The 18013-nt window shown below is 40.8% G+C and overlaps 2 protein-coding genes across 8 annotated transcripts in view; both read left to right on the top strand.

Moving 5' to 3' along the window:
• Positions 1-1581, top strand: part of espn (espin) — a 53543-nt gene extending 51962 nt beyond the window's left edge. For all 6 annotated transcript variants that reach the window (XM_061783544.1, XM_061783563.1, XM_061783571.1 and 3 more), the window contains one exon: positions 58-1581. In XM_061783544.1, coding sequence (XP_061639528.1) covers positions 58-205 — 148 coding nt within the window. In that variant the 3' untranslated portion in view covers positions 206-1581. The remainder of the gene's footprint in view (positions 1-57) is intronic.
• A 141-nt stretch (positions 1582-1722) lies between these two features.
• arhgef16 (Rho guanine nucleotide exchange factor (GEF) 16) lies at positions 1723-17967 on the top strand. 2 transcript variants are annotated; one of them, XM_061783606.1, is made up of 15 exons: positions 1723-2957; positions 4499-5147; positions 6584-6635; positions 7076-7239; positions 7401-7457; positions 8429-8589; positions 9455-9607; positions 9680-9809; positions 10089-10163; positions 10244-10336; positions 13487-13638; positions 15016-15204; positions 15858-15928; positions 16998-17099; positions 17167-17967. In XM_061783606.1, the coding sequence occupies exons 2-15, from the start codon at positions 4575-4577 to the stop codon at positions 17322-17324; spliced, it is 2130 nt and encodes a 709-aa protein (XP_061639590.1). In that variant the 5' UTR covers positions 1723-2957; positions 4499-4574; the 3' UTR covers positions 17325-17967. The 2 variants fall into 2 exon arrangements, with proteins under 2 accessions (XP_061639590.1, XP_061639600.1); XM_061783616.1 differs by lacking the exon at positions 15016-15204.
• The last annotated feature ends 46 nt before the right edge of the window (positions 17968-18013 follow it).

Consider the following 18013-nt stretch of genomic DNA (forward strand, 5'->3'; position numbering starts at 1 on the left):
TTTTTGTTGTCTATTTATTTAAAACAATTTCAGCCTTTGTCCTCTGAATACGTTTAGGAAAGTAGAAGAGGAAGCCAAACAGGCCAAGGAGGTGGAGGAGAAGACCGAGCAGGAGCGACTGAGGATCCTGGGTTACGATGAGACCAAGCTTGCCCCTTGGCAACGGCAAATCATCCTGAAGAAAGGCGACATAGCCAAACAGTGACCGGGCCTTTCCTGCTCATGGGACCCTTCCCATCATTGATCCACCCACAATTCCTAAGGCCTTCACTGATCCCTTTTCTCTCCCTAATGTTTGGCTGTGACCTCAGCATGGACGAGCTCACCACCTCTCCCGATGATGTCCCGTCTTTGTCTCTCACGGTCCAGACACAGAACCGTTACGGGCGATTGCGGCTGTGACCTCGACCCTTGTTGAAAGTCTCATGAAGACAACTTTTAAGCATTAGTATAGCTTTGGCATGCACTGATTGCCCTCACATAAGACATCTTTAAACTGCATGTGTCCTTAATTCAGACCTCTTTGCTTTACTGCAAATTCAATGTAATCACTTAGACTTTCTCAAACAAACAGCGAGTGAGGGGGAAAAAAGGGGCTATTTGTTAGCATTGTTGCCACAGAAAGGGGTTAAAAGAGCTGTCATTATATATATGTTTTGTAGAGTACCCACACTCACCGTTATGTAACACCATTGACATAGACCTCCTAATCACTGCATTTATATCATGAAAACATTTTTGTATAACGCTCAAAAAAGCGCAATCTTGACTTTATTGCCATAGTTGTCATTCTTCCAAGAAGCAATTCTTCTACTTTTCCAAAAATAAAAAACTCTTGACCTAAACTCACAATTTCTAGATGTGAACATTTGAGCAAAATCCAATTCATGTCAATATTATTCGCACATGTTCATTTTCTAACTCAGCTCTGGAAAATTTAAAGGCTATAATGATCGTAATTCATTTTTCTATTTGTGTTAATGCTATGGTGATCATGAATGTTGTGTGCATGTTGCATAATTTGAATCAAGCATGTTGTAATTTATTAAGCATACATAACCGAGGTCCCAGATATCCAGGCTAGTTTATTTTTACAGCAGGCAGTTTGTCAACACGCACTGGGTATTGCACAAGTAGATAATATTAATCAATCCCGAGATGTGTGTTTTTTTTCTGCAGGAGAACACTAAGTAGTAACTGGGTTTTAATATGATGTTGGATCACACATTTGACAAACTATATCATTTAATTGTTTACAATAGATAATCAGTGCACACCTCATGTCATCATCATTTGGAAATAATTGACTCTCATTAGCTGCCATATGATATTGAAATTTAAAATTACGTTATCGCCATTTGATTTTTCTATGCATATAAAGTCTGTACATAGTCACCCTCTCTGATTATGATAATTTCAGTGTTTGCATACTGGATCTCAGCCTTGATTGGATAGAATGTTGGCTAATACATGCACGCATGGTTAGGTTTTCAGACTGTTAAAAAATACATGGAAATAAATTGTAATTACAAAAATAGGGCGGACTGCTTTTGTTGACTCAAATAAAGGGCAGGATGTGGAGTTCAGTTGCAATAATTTTTAAAAATTTAAAAAGCAAAAAAGGATGTGAACCTCTTCAAAGAAGGATAATATGTTTATGTAGAAATTATGTATTTATTCACGTTTCTCAAGTTGACATATAAGTGACTGCTACATTGGGGTTTAATGCAGTTCATTGACCGTTTACAGTGATGTGGTGTAGGTTGTGTTTTAGCCTTTTCAACGTTCGTCAAACATCCCAGTGCAATCACACACTGTATGCAATATAAGCCAATATATCTGGTAAGGATGTATCCGCACTCCACCGCATAAAAAAAACGGACTGAGAGAGAGAGAGAGAGAGAGAGAGAGAGACATTGTGTGAAACAATATGATCTAGCAATATTTGAGGTCGCCTTCAAATAGAATGATATCTAGTGATGGTTTGAATGCGTTTATTTATTTATTTTTTAAATTGATTTATTTTTCCTTTTTTTTGATGTAGTACAAAGTGTTGGCCACTAGCATGAACTAACGACCTGTTGGAAGTTGTAGGATCAACAAACGAGTAAAACATGAGGAAGAATCTAAACAGATTCAAAGGGGCGAGTTATACTTGAAACATTGCTAAATAATCTCGTCATATAAACGTGTAGACTACATTTAGGAAATGTCCAACTGATGTGAAACTATTCTTTTTAAGAGGTGAATCAAGTTTGTGATTAAATAGTTGTTGCATGCCCCGGCCCCGCCTGTGTGGAGTTTGCATGTTCTCCCCGTGCCTGCGTGGGTTTTCTCCGGGCACTCCGGTTTCCTCCCACATCCCAAAAACATGCATTAATTGGAGACTCTAAATTGCCCGTAGGTGTGACTGTGAGTGCGAATGGTTGTTTGTTTGTTTGTATGTGCCCTGCGATTGGCTGGCAACCAGTTCAGGGTGTACCCCGCCTCCTGCCCGATGATAGCTGGGATAGGCTCCAGCACGCCCGCGACCCTAGTGAGGGGAAGCGGCTCAGAAAATGGATGGATGGATAGTTGTTGCATGAAGTGAATGAGAGGCAAAACGTGTTCCAGTTGCGATCGATTTAACGCCCTGCGAATGAAATGACCTGTCTAAATGAGAATATTCACAGGCATGAATAGAGAGATTTGTGTGTGTGTGTGTGTGTGTGTGTGTTTGTTTGTTTTTATTTATTTATGTATTTTTTTTTGCACATTTCTGTCATTGGCTGACGCTCACCTGTGCCGATGACGTCAGCAGGGAGCCACCATTGCAGGAAGTGGCAGTTTATGGCACAAAATATGTGACACGAATGCCTCGACCAGCAGCGAACACAGTTGAGGTCTCGTTTCTCTCTCTCTCTTTTTTCCGCCTTTTTAGCCGAGAGTAAGAAGTTTTGAAAGTTCACCTCGCTCAGGTAAGACAGCTGTTGCAGCCTCACTTGCTTGTTTTGTTGCATGTCACCTCGCCATAAATAAACCATGGGAATGTGAAGCAGACATTTTTTTTTCCCACCCTAATCCGACTCTCATACACTGAGACTGCGACTGCGAGGAGGAAAACAATGAACATACTCATAGAAGTCACCGTGTCGGAGAAATAAATATGGAAACCTGCGTCACTTTGCGTATGGCATAAACCGATCCAAATGTTGGAATTGTTTTGCATGGATATAAACATTTAAATTTTAACGTTACCCTTTAAGCGTGCATTTAAAGTTTGTCTCACTGCAAATACCGCAAGTATATGTAAAATGAAAAAAAAAATAATGTACTTGGTACTCTTGATTGATTGATATAACGTGTCTTTTCTTTTATGTCATTAAAATTTTAGCAATTTAATGTTATTTTCTGTAATCTAACTCATCAGACTGATATCTATTTTAACATACAAAATTAAAATGAAATGAGTAATGGTCAGTCAAAGAGTAAGTACATTGGGGGGGGCACCCTACATACACCGACATACACGACCATATACAACTATATACGTACACCCTGTAACTTGGACAAGTGTTATTTTCCTTACTTTTTGGATTATTTTGCTGTTCTATAAGAGTCGCACGGTGGGCGACTGGTTAGAGCGTCAGCCTCACAGTTCTGAGGACCCGGTTCAATCCCCGGCCCCGCCTGTGTGGAGTTTGCATGTTCTCCCCGTGCCTGCGTGGGTTTTCTCCGGGCACTCCGGTTTCCTCCCACATCCCAAAAACATGCATACATTCCCCGTAAGTGTGACTGTGAGTGCAAATGGTTGTTTGTTTGTATGTGCCCTGCAATTGGCTGGCAACCAGTTCAGGGTGTACCCCGCCTCCTGCCCGATGATAGCTGGGATAGGCTCCAGAGAATAAGAGAATAGTGTTAATATCATAATACTGTCTTAATTTTGATTGAGGTTTTTGTGATTAAAAAATAAATCACCAAGATAATCATTTCAAAACTTTTTCCAACATTAATGTGAGCAAAATTTATCAAACAGGTGGGAAAATCTGTTCTAGGCTGATGAAACCAAATTTGAACCTTTTGGGGTATAATTACAAAGGTATGTTTGCTCATCACCAAAGAACACGAGTGAAGCATGGTGTTGTCAGGATTATGCTTTGAGACTGTTTTTCATCAGCTGGAACTGGTTTACAAAACGTTTGAATAAGCAGGAAGGATTCGCACTTTAATTCTATTCTATATGGTGGCAGGTGTGTGCATTGCTGACTCCCATTTAGCACAAGTTTAAATGTGATTCTAATTAATTAATTCTGAACACGGCCACATCCGAGTTATACTGTAAGAGGGTGTGCACACTTGTGTACCCACATTATTTCAGTTGTTGACACTCTCTCGAAAAAATTGGGAAAAAGAATCAGTTGAGTTGACCAGGTCTTGATGCTCATGTGCTCCCTGCTGCTTGTTTCCAGTGAAGCTTAACGCTTTGTGGTGATGTTTAATATGCTCTGTTTTTTCCTAGTCTTCCACAGAGACCCCAATGTTTTAGGTGCAGAGGAGGTCAGTGGACTGGGCCAAGGTGACAGAGGCAGTACACCATGTCTCACACCCAGTCAGACGGCCGTGCGGGTGACCAGGTCCCTCTAATTCTGGAGAGCCACTTTTCCACAGAACTTCATATATCTGAACCAGGCGATGAATGCTGCCAGTCACAAAACTCCCCCACTGTCCGGCCTGAGGTGCGCAAAACCCAAGAGGATGAACCTGACTTGCTGGAGGTGCCCCAGCAGCTGATTTTGAGCACCCAAAGTGCAGTGGCGCTGAAGCTTGGCACTCAGCAGATCATCCCCAAAAACCTAGCCGTGGCCAGCCGGCCCAAAAACCGCCACCACACCACCGTGGTGACGTTCCCTGTGGGACTGGAGAATACCAGTAACGGATCCCGCATCCGACACTCAGCCCAGGGCTCTGATGTGAGCTGGGAGGACTATGATAGTGATGGAGACGGCTTCGCTTTGAGGAGGAACCGCAGAAACAAGTCCTACAGAGCAGCAGTGACCAGCCTGGACATTGAGGCTATGGCGAGGGGGAAAGGGGCTGCAAAGGCACTAAAACCTCTGAAAGAAGGCAGAGCATCCAGTCCAGGTGCAGCTCGCAGTCCTGGGAGGAAGGTAGAGGTTGCTTTGCCCATTTCTTCTGGCTTTAAGTAAATAAAGGCAGGCTTGCGCGTCACAAGTCATACAGTACCAAAAATTGCCGGTCGCAATCACTACTGTACATTTTTTATTGTATTAAGTTAAATAATAACAGATAGTCAATAGAAAGACTAACAAGATTATGCAAAAATACAAAACCGGTCTCCACAAAACTGTAGTGAGCTGGCACAAGGGAAGCCAAGGAAGAAGGCATTAAAATTTTGGTGGGGGCAAACACTCATTTAGTTGTACTGCTCTAGTAACTATATTGCTCTGCGATTGACTGAAAACCAGTCCAGGGTTGACCTCACCTCTCGCCCAAAGTCAGCTGGGATAGGGTCCAGCTCACCCGTGACCCTAATGGGGATAAGCGGTGAAGAAAATGGATGGATGGAGTCACTATTTCATTAGTGCCTGTTTGTTTTTCATACTCCATGAACCAAACCAGGAATTAGCCTACTAACTAACAAATAGATGGGCTTGGGGTTGGTGTGATAGTTGGTTAAGAATTTAACCTGGTAAACCCTGGTACGGCCTTCGTTGCCTAGGGAAGCTCCTTATTGAGACCCCCCCACCCCCCAATGCTAATGCTAACCTGTGCATATAACAAAACCCAGCGCAGCTTTGCTTACCTTTGGGATTGGACATAATATTTAGACATTGTACTCTGTCACTTGAACATAGCTAATCTTAGCACATCCTAGTGTCAAGTCATTGGTGGAGAAACTGTGGGTATTCTCGCAACTGCACTGTTGCATCACAATTTGGTGAAGTTCCTAACAGCTGGGTCAGAGATACATTTTTAGAAATAGGCATCTAACAAAAGATTGTTTATTGTTTAATTTTACATTATTATTACACCATTTGTGTACAGGCAATTAAAATCTCAGTTCTCCATATGTTCTTTTTAAGCCACATTTTCACCAAGCAGTAAGGAATCCCTGATGTGGCTTGTGTTGATAGCTACGTAAAAAGCAATGCGACACCAACCAATGTTTCCTATTAAGTCGCAATTTTCTCGACCAATTGACAAACTGCTGTGCTGCTCCTACCTTTTTTGTACCATTGCGATTGGTACCCCAACAATAGGGAGCCAAAGAGTGGTATGGTCCCAATCAGTTATTTTGATACCCAAATTGAAAAACTTTTTTTAAACCTTACAGTACTGTTTGATGGAAACTGGGCTCTACTTCAGTGATGCTCTCTGTTAGTCATGGAGGTCATGGTGTGTTCCATAAATATTTTCAAATCTTCCACATCAGGCACCCTTTTGAGGAAGTCCTAATTTAGTTTATACTAGACGATATTTAAAATCAGTAAATGTTGAAACAAGATATTAAGTGAGATATAATGAGAAACTGAACCAAAAAAATATGTATCTCTCTCACTAATAAACTGTTGTCATCCTTCAGCGAACCCTGGCTAGAAAGAGGAACCGTAAACAGCGTGGATCATTCAAAGATGGTATGAATGAGTCACAGTCCACATCCCCATATAAATGTTGTACATTTGCTTGAATAATGATTTGCTGAGCCGCTAGAATTAAAGTGGATTTCAAGTTCTCGACAGATTTGGGCTCTCTTCGAAAAGAATGGCTTGAACTCGGAATGCACTCCAAATGCTGAATGTGCCATTGTTGAGCCCTGATTATTGAATTGCAATGTCCTGCAGCCTCAGCTACTCAGCCACTCGTCACTGTGTGTTGACAAGAAGAAAAAGCTGTCGTGATCATTTATTCAGTATTCTTAAGTGACGCCACAAACATCGTATTTTACATGCAGAGTTGATCTGGAGAAACGCTCCGTTCTCTCCATATTTGGCCATTAAATAATACACTGACATTGTTGACGCGCAAACCTTACCAGACAACCCTGAAATGATTAATTTGTGGGTTTGCTCCCCAGCAACGCCGTGCCTCTACCAGGAGATCCGAGAGCGGGGTTTGCACTCTACCAACCAGGATGAGCTACTGGACGACTTTGTAGTGGTGGAAGCTCCTGTCGAGGACCAGAGCATCGTGGTGAAGAGCTACAGGCCAGCGCAGCTCACCTGGAGCCAGCTGCCACAGGTAAAATTCGGCCCACACCCATGCACAAACGTGATGATGATAATTGGGGGGTCTCTACATGATTCAGACATGCAGGTTTTTATATCTGCTGTGTTTGGTCTTTATATGACAGACTCATAACAATGGCATTTACACATAATTTGTATTACTGCTTCATGAAGGTGAAGGACACCGGCATACTGAAGATGATCTCGCCTCAAGAGAGAAAGAGACAAGAGGTAAGTATTCCATCTCTTGATTTGTGTGCTGCTACGTTTTATTTATCCTAATAACAGGCAAATGTAACCTTATTGCCAAAACTGAAATAAAGGTGATCAGGGGCCCCTGTGGGTGCACTCACTGTGGTGTGCCTAATTGGGATAAGAATTGGATCTATCTAGTCAGCTGTTCTATATTGTTAACCGTTTTAAGATGACTTTTTTTTTTTCATCCAATGTACATTCAAATCCATGTGTTTTTAATGTCCATTTAAAGGCCTTAGGTACTGTGCAGGTATGTATTAATCCGTCCTGCATATTGCATTTTGCATTGCATTTTTTTTTACAATTTCTGATGTTGCTTACTTGCAAGTTGTGAAGTTCCAAGTTGTATATTCACTATCATCATCGTCTCTGGAATAATAATAATGCTGCGATCAATATTCTATTCTCTCTTGGCGCAGTGCTATTTGCGCCAAGAGAGTGTAACCTCATAAGTAAAATGTCTATTGAAATCACAAGTCATGCCGACATCTGACTAAACGTGTGATGATATAATAATGTAAAAATATTGACATGGTGTGAAGTAATTTAAGCAGAAGACGGATTTCCCCTTTTTGTTATTGCTTTTATTTTGTGTCAATACCAAAGGTCCACCCTGTTTGCACTCTGGTACCTGAGTAAAGCCACACCCTGCCATGCTGTCTGCTGCGTGGGCACTTTTATGCCTAAGGAAACCTTGTTGGTCTTTATTGCTTCAACTTGATTAAAGTTTCCGTGGCAACACCTTTTTCTTCTGCCACCAGGCCAAACACTCATATTTGCTTTTGGGCTTATATTCAGCAGTATAACCCCCCCCAACCCCCCCCCCCCAAAAGAAATCAGCGTTTCAATCTTATCCATTTGATTTGCCCACAGTTTGTTTGACTGATACAGTTGAAACTGCTGTTTGTAATACTTATTATTGGGTCTCTTTTTGAACAATTTGACAGGCAATCTTTGAAATAATCACATCAGAACATTCATACCTGCACAGCCTGGGTATCCTGGTGCGACATTTTAAGGAGAGTGAAGCTCTGAGGAAAACCATGACGACCACAGAGCATCACCACCTCTTCTCCAACATCTCTGTTATCCACCAAGTCAGCAAACGGTGGGAACAATGCTCTACTCGTGCTGTTTTGTGTTTTTATTCCATACACACATTTTATTGTTTTATACAGTGCCGTTTCAGAAGTGATTTAAAATGTCAGGCTCCCCCATCCCTATAGCATGGGTTAAGTATCTTGTAGGCCCCATCAACATGTTAAAACACGCTTGGCAAACAGGTTTTGCTGCCTCGCTGCTCTGCGTGGTATTTTGGGGCTTTAAAATGATAATGTGCTGCATTACGCAGACCATATCAACGGATACTGTAGCGAGGAAAAAAACGTCTTTAGTAGTTTGCGAATACAAGAGGAAGCGTCATCCAAGGGCACATAATGATTCACATTTGCGTAAATATGTGGTGTGTCCCTCTGGTTCCTGGCCTGCATGGTGTCATTTGACCCTTTTTTTTGTTTGTTTTGTTAAACAGGCTTTCTGCAAGGGTGTGGCTACAATTCATTTATCGACTGTTTGTTGTGCTCATAAGGAATACACTCACAATGCTTTGATTATATATCTCATTTTAACAGAACAGATATTGACTTTGATCTCTTAAAAGAAACAACCATAGTGCAATGTAATACAATATACATTGGTACCCTGGCTTATGAGTGACCTGATTTACAAGTTTTTTGACATAGAAGTCATTACACGGCAGATTTCTTTGTTGTTTTTGCTTTGATTTGGAGAAGACAATTTGAGATACGCTAGCTTCATGCTAACGCACAATGCAAAATGCCATAGACGGGCTAATAAATTGCATTGGTGTTGCAGTGTTATAACCAGCAATGGATATTTGAACACAAATACTGCAGCAACAGATGTAGGCAGATAATATAACAGTACCCATCGGCATATTTTCTTCATTCCAGCTTTTTTGAGGATCTTGAGCGGCGTCACTATGACAACCCAGTCATCCGGGACATTAGCGACATTGTCCAGAACCACGCCGCCCACCACTTTGAGCCGTACATCGTCTACTGTTCCAATGAGACCTTCCAGCAGAGGACGTTGCAGAAGCTCCTGTGAGTGTGTCCTCTTGGCGACAGCCTCATGCAAATGTTGACCTAAAAGCTTCTTTTTTGACCGTCTTTTAGGAGCAGTAATGGTGCGTTTAAGGACACCTTGAAGCAAATTGAAGGGAGCAGTGAATGTGGAGGCCTCCCAATGATCTCTTTTCTCATCCTTCCCATGCAACGTGTTACCAGACTGCCACTGCTGCTGGATGTCAGTTTGACCTTTAACAATAATTCTCTAATTGTAAAAGATTAACGTTGTACCAAGATTAACGTTGTACCAATCTCAAGCATTCATTTTCCCTTCATGAGACACCAAATATTGCAATGAGTAGCAATTCGCTAATATTGCCTGCTAATGGCTTTGTAGGGATGATATCTGATTGGACGATCTTATGGCAATGTCATATTATTGCGCCACCATCGCTTTTCTGTCTGTTATTTCCCCAGTAATGGTGTTTTTTTTTTCACGGGGGGGTTCCCCTCACAGACAATTTGCCAGAAGACTCCTGACAAGACCGCCGAGTACTTTGCTGCAGTCTGGGCGTTGCATGCCATCAGCAAGGTAGAAACACTTGGCGCTGATTCCGCATCTGTGCAGTCTCACGTCCAGATTCTTTGCCTCATCATTTTACCATTCAATAGTTGGTCGGCAGCTGCAATGACGGTGCACAGCGGATGGAGAGGACGGAACAGATGTACACCATCCAGAAACAGATGGAGTTTGGTAAAATCAAGGTAAAACATGTCATTTTGCTTTTGGAGTTTCAGTTCCTGCCTCTCTGTCTAGGTCAAATATGTCAGACTCAAGACCCACCGGCATTATGCTCATGCATGATGCTGTGAATCTATGAAAAATGTATCAAAATTGAAGCCCTCAACATTTATTTACTGATGATTCAGATAATGATTGCTACAGAGATGTGAGCTGCATATGTTTGATTACCCAGGCAGAATTTGTAAGATGGGCACAATTCTTGAAAGAAAACATGAAGGGCCAGGCATTTCAGAAAAGCATTATCATTAAACAAAACATAACCATAAAGAAATTATGGTGGTTATTTTTCAGTCATCAGTTGTATTTAAAATAAAAAATATTTCAAAAATTCTGCCAGGGTATGTAAACTTATGATCACAACTGTACATATATCCAGTCATACGTACCCCTGTCATATTGGAATGAAAGTGTTAGCTACACCTTTTTCATAACCTCGAGGTGGCGGTGGCATATTGGAATGAAAGTGTACACCTTTCTCATAACCCTCTCGGTGGCGGCATACATTTATAAAATGTGAGGTTTTTTCACATTTCCCTATACCTATGTATAATGCGCACTATTGACTTGATGATATTTTTGGGGGAAATTTGCATTATGCACAAGAAATTACGGTACTTTATGTAACCCATTGGTTTATAATAAATGGGTCAGGTTTTTCTCATACCTAGTGTTGCTGATTTTTGTTCTCTTTTTGAGTAATATCACTTGCCTTTTCTAACATTCTATACTACAAAATAAGTAAAGTATGTATAATTATTGTTGATATCTGGTCGGACCGATATCAGTATAGACTGAAAACTCAAGGCTGCAATATCGGCATCGAATCGGAAGTGATAAAGTTGGATCGGGACATCCCTACTAACTTCCCGTGTATAATACGCTCTAGAGTATAATATGCACCCTCAAAACCGACCCCAAAAATGTGAAAACCCCTTATACCTATCTATAACGCGTACCGTTGACTTACTGCTATGCATGCTCAAAACATGAGGTATTATCTGTATTTTATTAGGTTTTTAAAATAAATATTCTGCTCTCTGTGAATGCGCTGTAATTCATATGATTTTTTTACTGAACGTTTGTGTCATCTCCTCACCATTTCTACACGTGTTCTCATATTAGCAACGAACAAAGACGGTGATCCACTCAATGATACGTTAAGTATAACAGTTGAATTGCACTCTTGAAAATAGTAAATTTTTACCGGGTAAGCTGCGACTGGGGCCATGCCGGCTGTGGCATGCGATGACTGGGCAGGTACAAAGGAGTCGGGATGTAGCGATTGCTGACTAGGGCAAGAGTGGCGTTGTCGTTGCGGTGCTTGTTTCCCGCACAAGTGTTCCCCTCGGAGCCCACGGTGTTGGATGAATCAAGTCGTTGGGTAATAGTTGATTGATATTCCGCCAGGCATTGTTTTTCACCGGCTGTGTTTGTGCTGCAAGTCTGAAGATGCTAGCAGTTGCGGGAGCTAGCGGCAGGCGCTTGTTAGCTTCCGTAGCGATCCAAGAAGGAGTAAGTTCCAAGTGAAACATCTTAAAGTAGCCAACAAAAGACAGCGTCGCGGTGGAAATTAAGCGGCAATTTACCAGTTACATTAGAAAAAAGTAGATAGCGAGGAACACGTAACACACGCACACATTGGTCTGTAGCCCGCAAGTCCTTCCGGTCAGATATGATATGGCGGTGCCTGCGACAACATCATGATTCTCGAGTGAGCAGCAAAAATTTTCAAAATATAAATTTGTATCATTAGACATTACATATCATATAGGAATGAAAGTACACCTTTTTTCACAAACCTTAGACCAATAATTGTTTAGGGGTCTGGAGATCGGTTTAAGAGGGCGTAACAAAACAATCCAGTTGAGATCGGTTCAATGCCCTGAAAATGAAATGACCTGGATGAATGACAAGAAATGGTCTTATACTATATTGTTTCCACTTGTTGAACAGCACAATACTGTAGGCTCACCAGGCAGATTACAAAAACAGGAACAAGGCTGCTGAGGATATAAAAAGTATACAAACCTCTTTTCAAATGCCAGGTTTTTGAGTTGTAAAAGATAAATTATATAATAATAATAATAATGTCTGAGATAAATAATTTTAAAACTTTTTCCACCATTTATGCTGCCTTCTTGGCCAGGTCACCATTGCAAAAGAGATGTTCTATTTTAACTGGTCTTTTACCTGGTTAAATAAAGTTTGAATAAAATAAATGAAAATAAATCTGGTTGCACAAGGATGCACTGGCATGTGGCTGTGTTCAGAAGTAACAGATCACATTCAAACACATGTTCAATGGAAGTCTACACACACCTGCCATATTTCAATTAAGTGGAGAAAAAACCTTACATAAACATTATTTGCTTTATCCAAAAAAAAATGACTGAAGCATGTTTTACAGTTACTTGTTACTGTAAAATAGTGCTAATGTTGCCATATGCACAGCCAAAACAATAGCAAAAACATCTGCAACTTAATGCAAGGTGTTTTCTTAAGTGAGAAGTGGCCTGAAATATCCAATTTTGGGCAGTGACTAAAATACGCTGAATTTCATGGTCTGTAATGTAAATATGAGTTGCGTGCGGCTGTCACGACTCACTTTGATTGGCTCGCAAAGCCCAACAGAGGACTTTGTGTGCGGACATGTGACTTTCTTGTGTCGTTTGGTGAACTTGAGTCAAACATCACTGGTGATCACGGTGGATTGGAGCAATGGCGTCCCATGCGGAAGTCAAAAACAAAAGTCTAAAAATAGATTGCACACGCAATTATTGATAAATGAAAGTAGCGATCGGCATGTAGATTATTGTAATGGAGTAAAAGTACCATTTCTTCTAAACAAAAATAATAAAAATAAATCAAGTAAAACGTATGCTTCATTAAAACTACTCTGAGAAGTACAATTTGTCCAAAAGGTTACTTCAGTAAATGTAACAGAGTAAATCTAGCGTGTTCCTACCCACCTCTGCCTATGGGGCAGTTCTGGTTGAGATCTACAGACTCTTCCTAGCAACAAGTGACCATGCGAACGTGTGACTTCCTATTAGGGAGAAAAATGTTCCAATTTGCTTCACATTGAGAAAATAACCTTGGTGTCCCCACAGCCGTTTCCACTGGTGTCGTCGTCACGCTGGCTGAAGAAACGTGGCGAGCTGGCCATCTGTGCTGAAGAGCTAAGCATCTGGAGAGCGTTCAGTAACAGGAGCAAATACCTGTTTCTCTTCAATGATGTACTTATTGTCACCAAGAGGAAGAGGTCAGTCACACTGGAATGGAAAATGCGTCATTTCAACTCCATTATCCATATTGTTTTAGAAGTGGCCTTCAAAAGTAAATAGAATGGATGAGCATCAGCATTGGAGAGGCCTCTAGCCCCCATCGAGAGTCCTTCGCCCTTATTCATATTCCATTCAGTTGTAAAAATGTTTGTGGAGGAAAGCGCAAGGCCAAAAGTGTCTTTCTTCAGAAGGGTCGAAAGGACAACGTTGTATGTAGGGGGCAGGTGGTGTCACAAGGTATCGCCTGTTTAGAATGGGTTCTCAATCTTCACCCAGGAAATAAAAAAGTGTGTTTTTAACTCTATTGCAACGCTAACAATATAAGCAAACAGTCCTACTGGATGCATTGCCAATGAGCTTCTTGGTAAAGCTTTTTGATTAATGTAAGTAATGTGATTACATTTTTTTTCTACTATAAATTTAACTTTCCTTGTGTCCAGCGTAATTCAAGGGTCCAATGTTAAAAGTCTCTCTCTCTCTCTCTCTCTCTCTCTCTCTATCTCTCTCTCTCTCTCTCTCTCTCTCTCTCTCTCTCTCTCTCTCTCTCTCTCTCTCTCTCTCTCTCTCTCTCTCTCTCTCTCTCTCTCTCTCTATCTCTATATATATATAAACACATATACAGTGGGTACGGAACGTTTTCAGACCCCCTTAACATTTTCACTCTGTTATATTGCAGCAATTTGTTAAAATCTAATTTGCTAAAATAATTTGTTAAATTATTTTAGCAAATGGCTGCAATATAAAAAAGAGTGAAAAACGTAAGGGGGTCTGGATACTTTCTGTACCCGCTGTGTATATACATATATGTGTGTGTGTGTGTTTATGGTCGAAATTCTTTTACATCACAAAAACCTGGCATTTGAACTGGGGGGGTGTATACTTTTTTTTTTTTTATATCCGCTGCAGCCTTGTTCCTGTTTTTATAATCTGCCTGGTGAGTCTATACTATTGTTGCTTAACAAGTAGAAACAATGAGAATAAAAGTAGCTCTTGTAGCTGAATTTGCCTTAATTTGTTCCTGTACCTTTTAAAGGTTTTATTTTATAAAGATTTTATTTGTTTTAGAAAAAATTATATTGTTCAGCAATATCTGAATTTGCACATTCATATTTTATTTAGATATTTTAATTTGACATTCATGATTTAAAAAATAAATCATTTAGTTAGGACTTGAGTACTTTTTTCACTGAGTACTTTCTTACTCTTGCACAAGTAATTATTTGGAGGACTACTTTTTACGTAACAGTACTCTTACATGAGTACAATATTTAATACACAGTGTAACACAGCATAAGCATAGTATGTAAGAACTAAGGTGAATTTGCCCTCACCAAAATAGCTGTTTATTCCGTCAGTGAGGACAGCTTTGTGGTGATGGACTACGCCACCCTGGAGAATGTGGAGGTGGAGGTCAGCGATGAAACAGACGGTCAGGCGTCGCCACTTGCCAAGAGCAGCTCCGGCCAAAATCTGTCCTTCAAGCTGCTCATGAGCAAGAACAGTGAGGGCCGACAAGAGCGTACCACCCTAGTGGCTGAGTCCAGGTACATTCGCCCCCCAGTGTTGTCTCAAGCAGAGATTCTCAGAGCTCTAGCGTTTGACTCCCTCTAGTGACTATTTACAAAAACAACCCCCCCCCCCCCCCCCAAAAAAAAACAGACTACATGAGTGCTTAGAGCTGTTCCTACTGATTCGAACTTTCTCGTGGAACTGATGAGCTCACCACATTGTTGAATGAATACCTCTTTTGGTGATGCATCTCAAGCTTTGGAGCTCATTAGATTGCAGGCGGACTCTTTAATATTGTGGCCAGCGAGTGTACGTTTCATGCAGGTTGAGTAGAGTGCTTTGGGTTTGGCTATCCCTGCTGTGAGAAGTCTAAAAAGCCTATCTGCTGTGGGCAACGGTCACACGTGAAGTACAAGTAGGAAAATAAAATAAAAAAAAGGGGGGGCGGGGGAGTAGATTTTTCAGGTATCTGCACTTTAACTTTAGTATTTCTTTTTCTGACCGTTTTTTACTTTTATTCCACATTACTCCTACACTTGAAAAGACATCTGGACTTCCAACTCGTTAGTCAAAATGGCCTTGTTACTTAATTTTACGCTGCAGTACAGCATGAGTAAATTTTCCACCTGTGCATTGATGTTTTCTTCTTTTATTTATTTATTTTTTTTTAATCTGTATCGTTGGCAAGGGTGGACCGGGCACGCTGGATAGTCGCTCTCACCCAGCACAAGCAGACAGAGCTTTTCTCCTGCAAAGAGGGTAAGAATGACATCACAAGTACTTATTAAAGGACCGTTACTGTATGTTCAATGTGCTCTGACTTGGATGTGTCTGCCAATGGAGCTGTTTGTAGTGGAGGGTTACACAGAGAACAGTTAGTTATTTCAGATAAATGTGTGCTTCTTCAACATCCTGTTTTAATCATGCATATTTGAGCTGCATATTTTAAGCCCAGTCTCTTTAGAAAGGAGCGTGTATGTGCATGGGTGGACGATGCATCTTCGCCTCCTATGCTAAACTTGGCTCCTCCCAAATGTACAAAACTTATTTCAGTTGAGATGTGACATGTCAACACGTCCTTGGCACCAAAATGCCACAAGATGGTGACAAACCCCTGTCTAATAGAAGAGTAGCACAAATAACAGGTCCCCACCCCAAAAAAAAATCGGCGAATAGGTGAATTCGCTATTACACGGGAACAATGCCAAGCCCTGCCACAAATATTGAAAATCCATGTGTAATTGACATCTTCCTTAACAGGTATATAATTGCCAATAAAGCACTACATGAAGCTCCTCAACTCACCTCCACATTGTTCCTTAGCACCAGGTTGCCACAAGATGGTGCAAAATCACTATATAATCTCCTCAAATCACTTCAACATAGTTTGTTGACACCAAACCAATACTTTTATTAGACGGTGTTTTTCAGAAAATGACCTGGGATAGTTAAAAAAAAAAGGCAATAGGTTAATCTGGGAGTATCCATTTGAAATTGTAAATATGCGAGGGAATGCAGTATATACTTTTTGTGACTTGGGTCATTGTTTTCTGAAATCATTTCAATGACTTAGGAAATTATGCTAATAGGCTAACAATATTTAATATTATGCAGTTTGTACACTAACACTGCATTTCCATATGGGGGGGGGAGAACTACTGAATGATTCAATTTAAATATTAGTTTAATAACTGTACCTAATTTTTTTAAAGACAGTTTGTAGAGATTATATGCAAATGTGTTGAACTGTATGATTCGTTCACATACCACTAGAAGGAGACACTAGCGCAGTGATTCTTAAAGTGTAAAGGATTGGAATGTGTTTTAGGTCTGCCCCAGTACGAGGCCACCAAAGCCTACATGCCCAAAGAGCCCGACGAGCTGGGCCTGAGGCAAGCCGAGCTCGTCATCGTCCAGAGGAAGGAGGATGGTGAGGCTTTTTTTTTTTTTTTTTTTGGTCTCCATTGTCAAAACCTCACGGGGCCTCCCTCTCTTAGACCCGATGCTCCCAACAGGCTGGTGCTATGGAGAGCGGATGCGCGACGGTGAGAGAGGCTGGTTTCCTGCCAGCTGTGCCACAGAGATCACCAATCCCACGGCCATAGAGGACAACATGCAGCGGATGAAGCGCCTCCGCAAAGAGACCAATGTTTGAGAATAGAATTGGCTTGGAAAGCATTCATCCACAAAAACATTTGTGAGGTCAGAGAGCTAACTTTCACACCAACCTCATCCAAGCATGCCTTTTCATGGACCTTGCAGGCAGACGACTTGATAGTCGGTGGTAAATAGGAGGTACAGCCCAATGCAATTATATTCATGACAATGTAGTGCCTTCACCACACTTCACTTTGTCAAAGCCTTATTCCCCCCAAAAAATTTTAACTGAAAATTCAACAACTAAGTTTTTTTAAGATGCTTGAAAATAAAACTATCATGTTTAAAAACAAAAACTTATGGTGTTTGTTTAGAATTTAAGGAAAAAAATTAAGTTAGCTGTACAGTGGTGCCTTGAGATGAGTTTGTGTGACCACATATTTTGAGGCACCTCTGTATAATAAATGTCCTTCCAGATGTACTGTATACTATGTGGGTTTCACCAGGGCCCACAGTTCGTTTCCATCAAACCAATCCTTTCCATGTCATTAGCGATTTCCTATTTTGGTTGCTGTATTTAACTTGTGATAGCAATTAAGCCTATAGTCTTTATTTAAAAGCTGTTATTTTATGTATGTTGAGCAACACTGCAAATATTGAAATTTATTTCTGACACTTAATGCATAAACAATTCAACTCCAGAGCATCTTGAAGATTAGTTGTGCATATGATCTCTGTAGGATATAG

Source organism: Phyllopteryx taeniolatus, chromosome 1 (genome assembly GCF_024500385.1).
Source record: "Phyllopteryx taeniolatus isolate TA_2022b chromosome 1, UOR_Ptae_1.2, whole genome shotgun sequence".
NCBI lineage: Eukaryota > Metazoa > Chordata > Actinopteri > Syngnathiformes > Syngnathidae > Phyllopteryx > Phyllopteryx taeniolatus.

Bases quoted from the DNA above. Each gene is read 5' to 3' on its own strand.
- arhgef16 (XM_061783606.1), top strand. From the start codon at position 4,575: ATGTCTCACACCCAGTCAGACGGCCGTGCGGGTGACCAGGTCCCTCTA. The intron at 10,337-13,486 runs GTAAAACATGTC...GTGTCCCCACAG, and splicing joins TGGAGTTTGGTAAAATCAAG to CCGTTTCCACTGGTGTCGTC. The intron at 17,100-17,166 runs GTGAGGCTTTTT...TCCCTCTCTTAG, and splicing joins CGTCCAGAGGAAGGAGGATG to ACCCGATGCTCCCAACAGGC.